The sequence below is a fragment of the Aptenodytes forsteri genome, unplaced genomic scaffold (assembly GCF_000699145.1).
Source record: "Aptenodytes forsteri isolate BGI_AS27 unplaced genomic scaffold, ASM69914v1 Scaffold209, whole genome shotgun sequence".
Taxonomy (NCBI): domain Eukaryota; kingdom Metazoa; phylum Chordata; class Aves; order Sphenisciformes; family Spheniscidae; genus Aptenodytes; species Aptenodytes forsteri.
The window spans coordinates 1,753,572-1,766,307 of NW_008795034.1; the positions used below are offsets into that span (position 1 = coordinate 1,753,572).

The 12,736-nt window shown below is 39.9% G+C and overlaps 1 protein-coding gene across 1 annotated transcript in view; it reads right to left on the reverse strand.

Annotated features, from left to right (window-relative positions):
• Positions 1-376: 376 nt before the first annotated feature.
• AUTS2 (autism susceptibility candidate 2) overlaps positions 377-12,736 on the reverse strand; it is a 28,356-nt gene continuing 15,996 nt past the window's right edge. The window contains exons 9-13 of the mRNA XM_019471313.1: positions 11,697-11,838; positions 11,088-11,165; positions 9,594-9,677; positions 8,464-8,686; positions 377-3,434 (exon numbers count right to left, since the gene is read on the reverse strand). Of these exons, the coding sequence (XP_019326858.1) occupies positions 2,195-3,434; positions 8,464-8,686; positions 9,594-9,677; positions 11,088-11,165; positions 11,697-11,838 (1,767 nt within the window). The 3' untranslated portion in view covers positions 377-2,194. The remainder of the gene's footprint in view (positions 3,435-8,463; positions 8,687-9,593; positions 9,678-11,087; positions 11,166-11,696; positions 11,839-12,736) is intronic.

Genomic DNA, 12,736 nt, shown 5'->3' on the forward strand with positions numbered 1-12,736 from the left:
ATACAGCCACGTACTTAGGTGTGGGACTATCTTGAAAGACCAACTGGTCAGTTAAGTAAAAGCTAATGTAAGTAGGGTCTTACTATATTTTAAAGAATCTGCACAAGCCAAGGATCTGGTCTCCTTTTTGTTCCTTTTTTCCTGACTAGTATAATTTTAATGAGATGGCTTATAAAAGCTTGCCATTTCCTTTACATTTTTAATAGCTATTTCTTCTGAACAAAAACCCACTCTTGGGAAAAAGTATCTCTTCCCCATAGCAACGGTGGGGTACTCCACACAAAGAAGCACCTAGCAGTTTAGTTCACATTTTTTAATAACATGGCACAATTTACATTACACAAGTCTTCGCTGATGAGGAAACATGCTGAAGATTGAGAGCCGCTTCACTTTTCTTTTCACATAGGATCTAGAAAGGACTTTATTACATACAGGATAAACAGCAAAAAGGTTCGTATATAACAATCTCTTTACAATACTGAAAACTACCACTACGGTTCCAGTGTACATATTCTTCAGGGTTGGGGTTTTTTTGTATTTTTCCTTTTGTTCTTAAAAAAAAAAAAACACTGCACAACATCTGGAGTTCACAAAATCTGAAGCTCACAACTAAACCTTCAGTTGACTACTAAAATAGATCTCTGATCATTAGAAACAACTGTTTGTAGTTAACTTTTTTCTTTTTTTTTTTTTTGCCAAAACAGGATAACAACTTCAGATAGCACTTTAATACACTAGAAGACCAATGGAACTAATTTTATTTCATACATATATTTTACAGTCCAGTAGACAAGATATTGAATTCTCTCTGATAAAGTCATATTCTCTCCAAATATTTAGACAAGAAACTTAACGCGTTATAAAAAAGTGTGTTATGAAAAGACAGATTTCAGAAGATTGATGCATATTTTTAAAAAGGACCACGTTCTTCATGTTATTTCATGTCTTCTATGATTAGGGAACAACAAGGCTGACCTGTTAACTATTCACAGACTTTATTACCAACTGAAATACAATAAATTGCATTATGAAATCTGCATTGGAGTTCATTAATTAAACTACTGATCCACAGTGAAAACATATCCATCATTTAGAAAAGTATTAGCTTTCTTGTAGGATTTGTTTCAATGTAGCTAAAAATCACTTCACAAAAAAAAAAAAAAGAAAGTGTGTGTACAGAGAAAAATGACACACTGGCAATAAAAACAGACATGAATGGCTATAAGCAGATGTTCTTCCAAAAATAAATTTGACATGTTAAGTGATGAAAGTTCTGGAAAACATCCAGCATTTGATTATTACTCTGTTTAGCCCAGATTAACGTGACTGAAAACCAATCTATCATGACTACAGTATCAGTGATTACAGATCGCTAACCCTGATGCGTTCTAAGGAATACATGAACTACAGTAACATCAGCATCTTGATGCAGGGGTTCAGACAGAAAACTACACTTCTAATGGGCTGTTTCTTCATCAAAACAAGCAAGAGAAATAGGTTTCTATTACAGATGAGCTTGTTCAGGGAAAATATGACTTTAGTTATGTTGTGTGTTGAAAAGGCTCCTTTGAGTTATAAAGGCTTTTGTGAAAAGCCTTAAAATTCATTGCATAGTTGAAGGGGTTTAGCTGTCTATAACAATATATGTAACACAGCATAAGCAGACTGTGTTGATCAATATTAAGTTTGCAAATAGCACAGTTTAAGAAGTATTAATGTATTATGTTACTTAATTTTATCTATTTACATTTGTACAAAGTAAAGCTTTCATCTTACCCTTTTTGCATATATGAACCATTAACCCATGAAGCAATCTTTTTACATAAATATCTACAATTGTCTTCACTTCTGGTCTGAAAGAGCTTTGTATGGTTGACATTGGTGGTAGTTTGTTTCTAGTCAAATCATTCAGATTAATGTCTTGTTCTTCAGTTCAAATTTTGAAATTTTTAAACTAGAAATAAAATAGAGTAGGAGACACGAGGAACATATGGACTTGGCTAAAAGATCTGGAAAATTTCAACATACAATATACAAAAAAACCATTTCAAAATCTTTGCACTCAGGTCTATACATATTGTACAGTGGGTCACATCCCCAGTCTGTATCAATGACTAGTAAGAAGGTCTTTATACTATGTTCATTTACAACGTTCTGTCCCTCTTTCTCTGGTTTTTATTTATTCTCACTCTGCTTATCGAGCTTCAATGTCCTTGAGGGTGTGAGAAGGAGGCCTCTCTCTCATCTCTGTTGACAGAGGAGTAGTCCTTCTGGGAGACCCAGGCCGAGGTCCCAGAGTAGAAATAAGAGGTGGAGGGGCACTGAGAGCTGCTGTGGGGGGAGTTTTATTGAGGATGCCATTTTGGTGTCCCGTCGGGGGACTGACTCTGGGGTAGTGCATGCTAGGAAGTCCTGGCGTGATTAGGCTTGGGTGAGGCAGGTGCCCATCCAAGGCGGCAGGGTGAACTGAGTGCAGGCGTGCATGTTCATAGTCCTCTCTGAGCATATGCAACCGCTCCCTATCATCCAAGTGGTTGCCCCTCTCATGCTCACGTCGAGGGTCAACAGAGAGAGGGTGGTGGTGATGGTGGTGGTGATTGTAGTCGTGAGGTTCCCGATCCCTGAATGACCTGTCCGCTTCATATAATCTTGGCGCAGAAAGACGATGAAGGGGGTCATTTCTTAGCAAAAAGTCTCTGCCCAGGGGGTCTCTCCGATGAATATCTAGCTCTCTGTAAGGATCTCTTAAGGGATCTCTCATTGGATCCCAGTGGAAAGAAGGATAGGGGAAACGTTCTCCACCAGGAATTGGGCTAATTCCCATAAAAGGGGTCATCATGCGAGTCCTATCCAGGCCACTGATGCTGTTCATGTGATGTATACCAGTTACACCTACAGTCATGGGCATAGACACTAAAGGACTTGGATGGACGTTAGATGTAGATATAGGTGGTGGCTGATCAGATGACCTATGAGTCTGAGGTCCCTCAGGTTGAACATCATGGTCTTCTTTTCGCTCCTCCTTCACTTTGACTTCATTGCTTTTCTTCGGATTATCATATGCCGGCTCATTCTTCCTCTCAGCCTCACGGTTTGAAGTACTATTAGGCCTGTTGCTCTCCACAACAGGCGGCCTAGCATAGGGTGAAGGAACCCTGGGCATTTGCTTAGACTCTTCCACCACTCGGCTTTCATGGCTCAGGCCTTCTTTCTCCGAAATATAGTTGTCCTTCACCTTGTGCTCTTCAACATTAATTTCCTTCCGAGATTCGGAGTGATCCCTCTCTCGTTCTTTGGGTTTCTCTTTTTCTCGAACCTCGGGATTCAGATGGCTCCTGATCTGCTCATTTGAGCTGCGATTATGTCCGAGGGAGTTTACTGGATGGATAGGTGCTGGCGAAGGATGGCTGGAGTGTCTTTTCTCAATGCTCTCCCTAGAAGAAAGAGAAGCGTAAAAATGAAGGCATGAGAAACTCTGCAAATAAAAAAGCATCTAGGGTGTCTGACTTCATACCCGTTGCTTTGCAGAAAGCTAGTAACATGCACCATTAAATCCACTGTTCCTTTTGCACACCCAAAACACCAGAAGAACATCCCGTCTCTAAACTAGGCCTATTCTATTATCTCGACCCAGGAGAAGAAGATCCCTGAAGCTGCTTTGTGAATGATCTGATTGAGATTTCAAACACTGAAGTCCACAAAAGGCTCCCAAGGGAATCTAGCTCTAGTACATATATTTCTAAGACAATGGCCTTAATTGTTTGCCAAGAAGAGAGAAAAATAAAAACATACTCATTTCATCCAAAAAAAGTGAGGCAGTTAAATCCAAATTACATGGTTAATAGTATTTTTACCTGCTTCTTCTATTAAGGATTTGGGAAAATAGATGACATTTTGTTCAACTGACTTTTTAAAAAATTTCTAGACCTATGTACGTTATTAATTTCTTATCTCTATTCTCTTCAATCTTCTAGCTTTTCAATTTACTTCTCACAATTCAATTTACTTCTTAAAATTGAAAACAAAAACCTCTCAAGACACCAGTACTGATGGAGACAATCCATGTCTCTGCACAGGTAGGCACTTCTGTAAGTGTGCAATGAACCTCAGTGCAGGTGTTTTAACAGAGGCGGCCATCACGCATAGATGATGCGCTGACTTCCTCAGCAGAGATCAGTCTACCCTATATGCCCATCAGTCAGGCTAGCTCTGAAAATACCATCTCTCTGGAGTCAGTTGCTCTTAAGATTACCAATCCTTTCCCATCCTTCCTGAGCAAGCAGAGCAGGGACAGGGCCAATGCATTTCCCTGCCAATGCCAGGAAGTCTCGAACTATTGTGAATTCATTCCATCTTTCAAACATATTTATGTTGCACAAAAGATGAGAGAATAATTGTCTGGCAGTGGACAATGTGAATGGATCCTGTACCAACTATTTTCTGGAAGCAGTGTTGACCAGGAGTTGTTATAGGCAACACTAAGTGGAAAAGCCTTCCTATTTAAAATGAATCAAATTCATAAGGTAAATCTAATTCCTCAGTTCCAATGATTTTAACCTCTCACTAGTTTCAATTGATCTCTGAGTTGGAGTCTTTCCATAAAGACAGCTCCAGGTATTCAGTGTTGGACATGTGCTGTTTGCTGAGCATGGAAATTCTGTTCCATGCGGGGTGACGGACAATGTGTTGTTAAAGGCAAAAGTGAGGGATAAGCAGTGAGGCCCTCTGAAGTCCCAACCAGCTCCCATTTACATGTTTTCCTTTGGGTGCTGCAGTCTCTGCTTAGCAAAGTGGAACCTGAACACTCTTGGATGAGGACAGCAGGTTGAAACTCACTCTGAACAAGATGAGCAATACTGGCTGGCTGAAGGGCAACTCGGAGGGCGACTTTGAAGTGAACACTTGCTCCTTCAGCTATACAATTTCTGCTATACAATTTCTGCTACCTGCTTTTTTGCTGAGCTGAACTGCGTAAGATTTCTACCTGTAGGTACTTTTGGATGGTGAAACTGCAGCAACTGTAGCAAAAATATCTTTCAAAAGGAAACTCATTATTATAACCTCACCACATGCATCTTTTGCTGAGTGTAGACTGAATTGTTGAAACTGTCATTTTATGGGCCATGTCTGAGAGACCTCAGAGAGTCCAGAATGTGACTGCTAGAAAGCATTTATGAGTTGGAGCATTTGATACCAGAACTGCCTAGTCTGCACTGACTACCAATTAGCTCCTTGGTATCAGGTTCTGCTTTGACTGACCATGCCCTAAACAGTCTGGAAATTGTGTCCTGGCTCTAACTTCCCTCCCCTTGCTTTCCACCAAAAGTTGAGGCATTTAACAGCTCCCAGATTTGGACACAGTGAGACCAAGTCAAGGCACTCCAATGAAGGCTTCTCAATGTGAAGACTCGGTTCTTTTCCTTTGCTGGGAAACCACTGGCTTGTGGACTCTGCAATTACCCAGTCTTTCATTTACTTTGCTCATGGGACTAGTTCAGAGGGCACCCTTAATTGTTTTATTTCACTAGGAGAGCTCATTGAGTCCTTTTGCTGATATTTAATCAATTTTATATATAATTGATGTATTTTAAATTATGCATAAAATTTAGAGAAAATAACAGGCATTTTCTGTAACTAAAGAAAAATATATGTGCAACCAAAATAACATTCCTTTGCCAATTTCATCCTATTCAATTACAGTGACGGTATTATCTCAAGAGGCTATTGATTATATAGCTCACTTAAGTGAACTACATGTAGTTCAGTGGTCAGAGAGGGAATAATTTTTTATCCTCAGATCTGTCAAGGGCTCCTTAGGTTAATAATATGGGAACAGCTCTAAGCCTCTGTCTCCATAAAGAAGAAACTTAAGATCATGGATCATGTTCTCAACTGAACTTATTACTAAGTAAGGTATGTTTTGAGGCTGAAAACCTCTACACTGAAAGATACTGAGTATCTTATGCCAAGTACTTTGCCTCATTTATGTTGATAAAAAGATCAATAGATTCTTGGTGTGGTTTTTTTTTTAATGCTCTAGGATTACATACACTTAAATGCCATTATTAGAGTACAATTGCTCAGTGACATCTTTTAAACAAAATACGCCTGAGAAGGAACAAATCCTATTTTTCACAACAGCTATTTTTACTGATTTTTTTTCTAATGCTGGGCTGGAGTAAGGGAGTCCTTAAAACAAAAAAAACCTCCACAACTGCAAACGATGTTCCAGGAGAAAGTGGGCACCATATCAGGACATTGCAGTGTAACTCCCCAGCCAGCTCTGCACCTAGGAAAGGTTCACAGACTGTAGTTTAATATTATCTAGGCTATCTTGAGGGATTTACCTTATCTCAGTCTAGCTGGGAGGGGGCTGCGGTACACTGGCCATACAGCTTACCCAAGAAGAGTGACCAGTGATTCATTGCACCCCACTCTAACACTGATCTTAGATGGGGAAGAGCCAAGCTAAGAGGTACCTCTGAGGTACCTTTCCACTGAAAACAGAAGAAATCTAGATGAATGCTTTTGGCTAGACGGCCCATTTGGGGGCTGATAAAGTTAGACCCTTGATGACAAGATGATTTTGAGATGAAATCATACCTCTGGGCACGATTCCCAGTTCTTCCTGTTTGGGCAAATTAGCTTAAAATAGGTAACAGAGATTGGGACCTCAACTAGAAAGCAGGGCTACATCCTCACCCCGCTGGGTGCCACTGAAGATAAAAGAATAGGTATGAGAGGCTCACAAACTACTCCAGACATTATTTAATAGGGAGCACGTCTCCAGGAAGGGATTCTCAGCATCTTCTCCTACAGGCAACAGTGTGAGCATGCTGCAAAGTAGAACTCTTCAAAACCACACAGATGGATGCACAGCGACACTAGATCGGCAAAAACATTATTGTACTAAACTGGTAGCCATAATTGTGCAGAAGTATGAAGTATGAATGACGCTTACTTTTAAGCTCTCAAATTACTGAAAATAAATATGTTCTGAGCTATGATATGGAGTTCAGGCAATGCCAAAGCAGCTTGCAAGGAATGTATTTCTGAAAGGGATTTTCTTCAGCAGGAGCACTTCATAAGAAAACAACAAAACAGCAACTGAAATAATCACATAATTCTAAAGACTACCCATATCATTAGTAACTAAAATGCTTTGCCATTCAAGCCAGTAAAGTTACTCACATGCTTAAGCATTTTGCAGGACAGAATCCCCAATTTGTAACAGCAATTTATTTTGAAGCATTAACACCAGACATGAAAATAATGAAGCTATGCTACCAAACAGAAAATATTCCAAATGGAAAATGTAGGTGAAAAGATCTGTAGTTTGACTCGCTCTTCACATTTTACAATAACATAGAAAAACTCTTAAATGTATTTTTAGAATATCTAATGTGTTAGCATAACTTCTTTTAGAAAAGGCTACTAATGCATATATTTGGGTTAGTGACAGAGAAGTCAGAAAAGCACAACTCCTAAATATTCTTTTATGTTAAAAAATTAGAAACAAATAGCCATTATGTAGTAAAGTAATGTGCAAACTTAACAGGAAAGCCATTAAGCCACAACTGAAAAAGCTGATATCATCCTCTCTACATTTTTCAAGGAAGGCATGACACTTGCTGAATGGCAAATTCTTTCAATTTGGTACTTAAATGTTAAGAGGAATTGTTACTGAGTTAACTGTATAATGGGAACAGTCCTGACAAAAAAATATGACCAGGTTTTACTTTCATTAACCCTTCCCAGCCTGGACATGTTAGCGTGCAAGTCCATGTAAAACACTGAATAAAAACTGTGCTTGAAGGTGTGTAACAGCAGTGCATGTGTGCATGGCTTTTTTGAGGGGAATTAAGGTTGATTTAATGAACTGCATGCACTGAAACTTACTGTGGTATTGGAACATGACATACCCGGTGCATTTTATAGTGTTATAATTTTACAACTTTATCAGTGGTCCCTCTGGTCAGTCCATTTTTGAGGAGGGAGGTAACATTATTTGCTTTGCAGACAAGGTCCGATATACAAAGTTATTTAAGTATTCAAAGGTGCAGATATGCGTCTGATGGACTTTGTAATCCTTTTTTTCATCCTGTCAGGCACCTATCTACACGTTAAGTCTTCAAAAGACCTATGAAAATGTGACCCGCAAGGTAACCGAGTGTGTGAGTCTGATTCTGTTCTCACTTGACACTGCCTGAACTCTGCACCAGCAAAGCTCCTTCTGATGAAGTACGGTGCAAGTGGGAAGAGAAACAGATGCAGTAGGAAACACCTGAGTTAGAAACCTGCATCTTCCGTAGTGCCTCGCGTCGTAGGCAGCAATGGTGTCAGCTCTCCAGGTGTCCCTCTACTGAAGCTCTGGTTTAACAATGTGCCAGGCTGGGAAGGGTTAAAAGCGGAACAGAGCCCCAAGCTTTGAACTAGACAATTCTTGGAAGTGTTCTTTCGTACCTTTCTTTGTCATCTTTACTAACAGATGAGTCTCGTTTATCTACATCTCTATCTCTGTCATGAGCTGCAGCAGATGAACTGCGCTCCAGCTCTCCTGGCTTCAGCCAGGGCGGAGGGGTCGGGAACGAAGGAGGAGTTCGGTGCAGTCGGTTCCAGGGCTCGTGAGGGTTGCTAAAGCTCTGCATACTGGGGCCATCCTTGTGGCCGAACATTGAGTTGGGTGCTGAAATGGTGAAGTGGAAAACAAAAAGGTTTAAGAAAAAGGTATGCTCTAGTGAAGGTACTTACCAAAAAAACTTTTACAGCACTCAGAGTTAAAATGAATACATATTATTGGGAGCTGGAAAAGGAAAGGAAATTAACAGAGATTCATTAGAGGGTCTCATTCCTAAAAATGGGCAGGCATCTGACAGCTGTTTTAATTGGAAAGGGAAATGCTGTGAATAAAATTGACGAGGAATGAAGTAGTAAGATAGAAGTGACAATGATCCTTATTCCAATTATTTTGGAGACATCAGGAAATGATCATTATACGGACTATAAATAATGGAACTTGTTGCATTTGATCCTGAACCAAAGTAAAATAATATGTGACCAAAATCATGCCAGATTTGAAGTATGGAGAAAGAGAGTGATTTTTAAAAGGATGATCTTTTGTGACTGGCCAAATCTAGAGAAATGTTGATGATCCTGGACAAATAAATGCAGGTTAGTGATCTTTTCCAGGCACATGTCCTGGATTACTGGTGAGAAAGGAAAAAAAAAAAATGTTCCCATCCACAGCTAGGGATGCTGCACACATTAACTATTTTTGAACATGCAACAAAACCATGAGAAATTTCACAAACTCCTTAGACTCATAGGTTCTATATTCTTTTTTTTTTTACTGAACAATGTAATGGTGACATTTAGCACTATGTTGAACCCAAACTACTAAGTAACTAATAGAAAATAATTTACTGATGACTAAGAAATTATGTTATTTAAATGAAAAAGGTTGCTTTTCAAATTCCCATCTCTTAGTGGTACGTGGTCTAAGCAACTGATAAAAAAGACAGCAAACGGTCACCATCACTCAATATTCTGAATTACACAGCAAACAAGAATTCATAAACAAAGAGGTTACTCACTAACTGTCGGGTTCCCGAGTCCCCCGAAGGCGTTACTACCCACTGCAGTGAGACCGCTGAAGGAAGCCGGTCGATTGAAAGGCTCTGCAAACCAACGGAAACAGCTGAAGCTCACTGGCATGTTGGTAATTATGATAAAGCATTAGCGTGTTATCCAACTGCATTACGTCTGCATGAAAGCTCAGTCTGTGCCCATCAGTAGTTGAACATCATCCTCCCACAACACAGCAGTGATTGTGAGGGGGTGGGACATAAAAAAACTTTTTTTTTCCCCAATGACAGCGTGCATGGGATCATCTTACTAGAAAAACTTCCTTTTCAAAGTAAAACAAGATGTTAAAATATACATGGTATTGAGGCCTGCACTTCTGCATAAGTAGCTACTTCATTTAAAACCTGCAAACATCTCCATTTTTATTTCCTTTTATTCCCTTCCAATTCAATTCCATGGTCTTTCTCAGGAAATGTCCCTGGCTAGCAAGACTATTATTAACTCTGGCAACTGTGCTCCAAACCCCTTCAGGCCATGTCTCCTAAACGATAGCCAGGATATAAATAAAATGTCCTATTACGCTGATATGTCATGCTGACCTGAACATTTTGTAATTCTCTTGATATTTATGGCTAATACTATACGAAAAACTAGTATGGACTGAAAAATATTGGAGTACTTTTTTTTAGTAGTTAATGCATACAGACTCTAAGTAAGTTGTACGAAGAAAATTCTCCTCTCGCTTTACTTTGGAGAAGTCTAATGATTTTGATGAAACTACTGATAAATACCAGCAAAGCGAAAAGGAAGACCAAACCTAGTGTTTTCTATAGGCAGCTAAGTGCAGAATGATAAACCTACATCATGAGCCTGCTGTATCAATTTGGTGACCCTCCCAAATCCTTCCCTATGCAAAATAAAATGCCAGTTTAGAGTCTCAATCTCGGATGCTCCTGTAGACAGCAGACCACCTTCTTACAACATCAGTAAGTTAGAAGGGAAATAGCATCATTTGGTAACTTGGGTGGTTCCATTTTTAAATGCGTATTCACTAATTTTCACTAACAGACAAATCTGAGGCCAGATCACAAGATTTGAAGGATATATTTCCCACTCCCTTAAATGGAAAAGCAGACATCTAAGCAGGAGTTAGGAAAAGAAACACCTCTATGAACCGAAGCCTTAACCTTAAGGCATTTTTTTGGACTGGTTATAAACATGACTACAGTGAAACCTAACCAGCCCTGTCACTCTGCTCCTCTAACGTCCAGACTGTTTTCAGAAGTATTTCAAAACATGCTGTCAGCGATACTATTATGTGTATTTAGAACTGCAACTTGGGTAATGACTAAAATTAAATGGCTAAAATGCACAATTTGTAAAGGTTAAGTAGGCAGGATACTCAAAGAGTCTCCACGCGGGCAACCTTTAATGGTCTCAGTGGTCAATGTGTGTTACTTCTGAGTTGTATTCACCGTTAGTTAGTTGCAGAGAGAACTTACCTAAGTGAGCAGCTGGATTGAGAAAGTTGCTGTGGTGAGGTGGTGGGCCGAAAGGGGTGCCGGCTGGATGACCCCCACCTGCCAAAACAAAGCAAAAGGGGTGAATTCCTAACAAAAGCTCAGAAAAGGACTAACTGTGCTCTGGGCTTGACCATCATTTCTTAAATGGCAGCTCATGTGAGCAAAGATTGCTGTACGCTGGGCGGGGGCTCTCAGGTCAGGATCCTATGCAAATAGCAGCTGCTTTTCTAAACAGAAATTCCCGGTTAGAGTATAAGGGGTGGGGGGTGGGGGAATGTTTCAGTACAGAAAAAAAAGAGCATGTAAAATACAGCATATTTCCAACCTGTCATCTCCATGATGCATTGGACATCACTGTACGAAGAAACGTTCCTCCATTTACTACCTGTATGGCATTTCAGCAGGTTGGGCTTTTTTAAAAGCATATGGAGTAATTTTAAAATATTTATCAAATAGACTAATAGCCCCTGGCATGTCTTGCAGAGAGTTCATAAGCCAAAGCATATGGGAAATTTCCTTTTAATATGGCAAGGATTAGCATTTTAATGAGCATGCCACAAGAAGGAGATTTCAGTTCTCAGTACTCACTGGCTGTTGAGAAGAGAGTCGAGGGCCGGGCCAGGTCATGGGGGTGGTGGATGGCTCCAAAAAGGCTGGGGCCTGGTGGCCTGCTCAGAAATTCAGGTTTCAGGCCAAAGTCCAGCTTGTGCGGATCAGACTGCATCTGTTTCTGAAATGTAAAAACAGGATTTGGAAGAGACTGTCCTAAAAGATAGCTGTAAAAGGCACTTTCAGAATGATGTGGGTATAGCAATTTATTCATACTAACTGACGTTTTAACAAGAATATTAGTTTTGGGGACCCCAAGCATAGGTGCACAACTATTTTCCTGGAAGGGGGATCTAAGGCAGAGAGAGAAAATCTCACGCTCCTGATGCACATTTCCCGCAAATTTCAACAGTGTTTTCACCCATGCTCACATCCATCCCTCTGGAGCAAAGCATTTCAGCACAGACCTGACTTAAAGAACAAACATAAAAATCTTTGAAGAGGCCTCAGACACTTGCTTAGTTGTAAGAACAGGTCTGTCTTAAAATAATAAAAGCAAAGCCAAAGAGAAATGTTAGTTTGGACCTGATCCCAGGTGGGCAGGCATGTTAAAAGCCGGGTGAAAGCATCAACTGTAGCAGGCGCAGCTGCCAGCTGACCCTCTTCCCACTGCAGGAATCCCTTGCCAGACAGTTACGGCAGAGACAAGTCAATGGACACCAGAACCATTAATTTTAAATGTGAAGCTGCAATCTAGAAACACTTGATGCAGTGTATCTTTCAGTGCCTCTCAGACTGCGACTGAGCAAGCTAGGGGCTAAAATGAATCAAATTACAGATGAAGAATATTTGAGTCTAAAGAACTGAAGTCCCATTTTGACTGCTTGCACTCCAAATTCAAAGCACTGTATGTCACTGTCTTTATTTACATGGTATTAGAATCAGCAGACTTTTTTAAGGTAAATTTGCTGAGGTAGATGTATCGTAAATGATAAGTGGATGAAGGATGGGCTCTTCTTTGTGCCATGTACTTGTTTCAGTAATCCCTACCTTCAATAGTTTTATAAAATGAAGAGGAA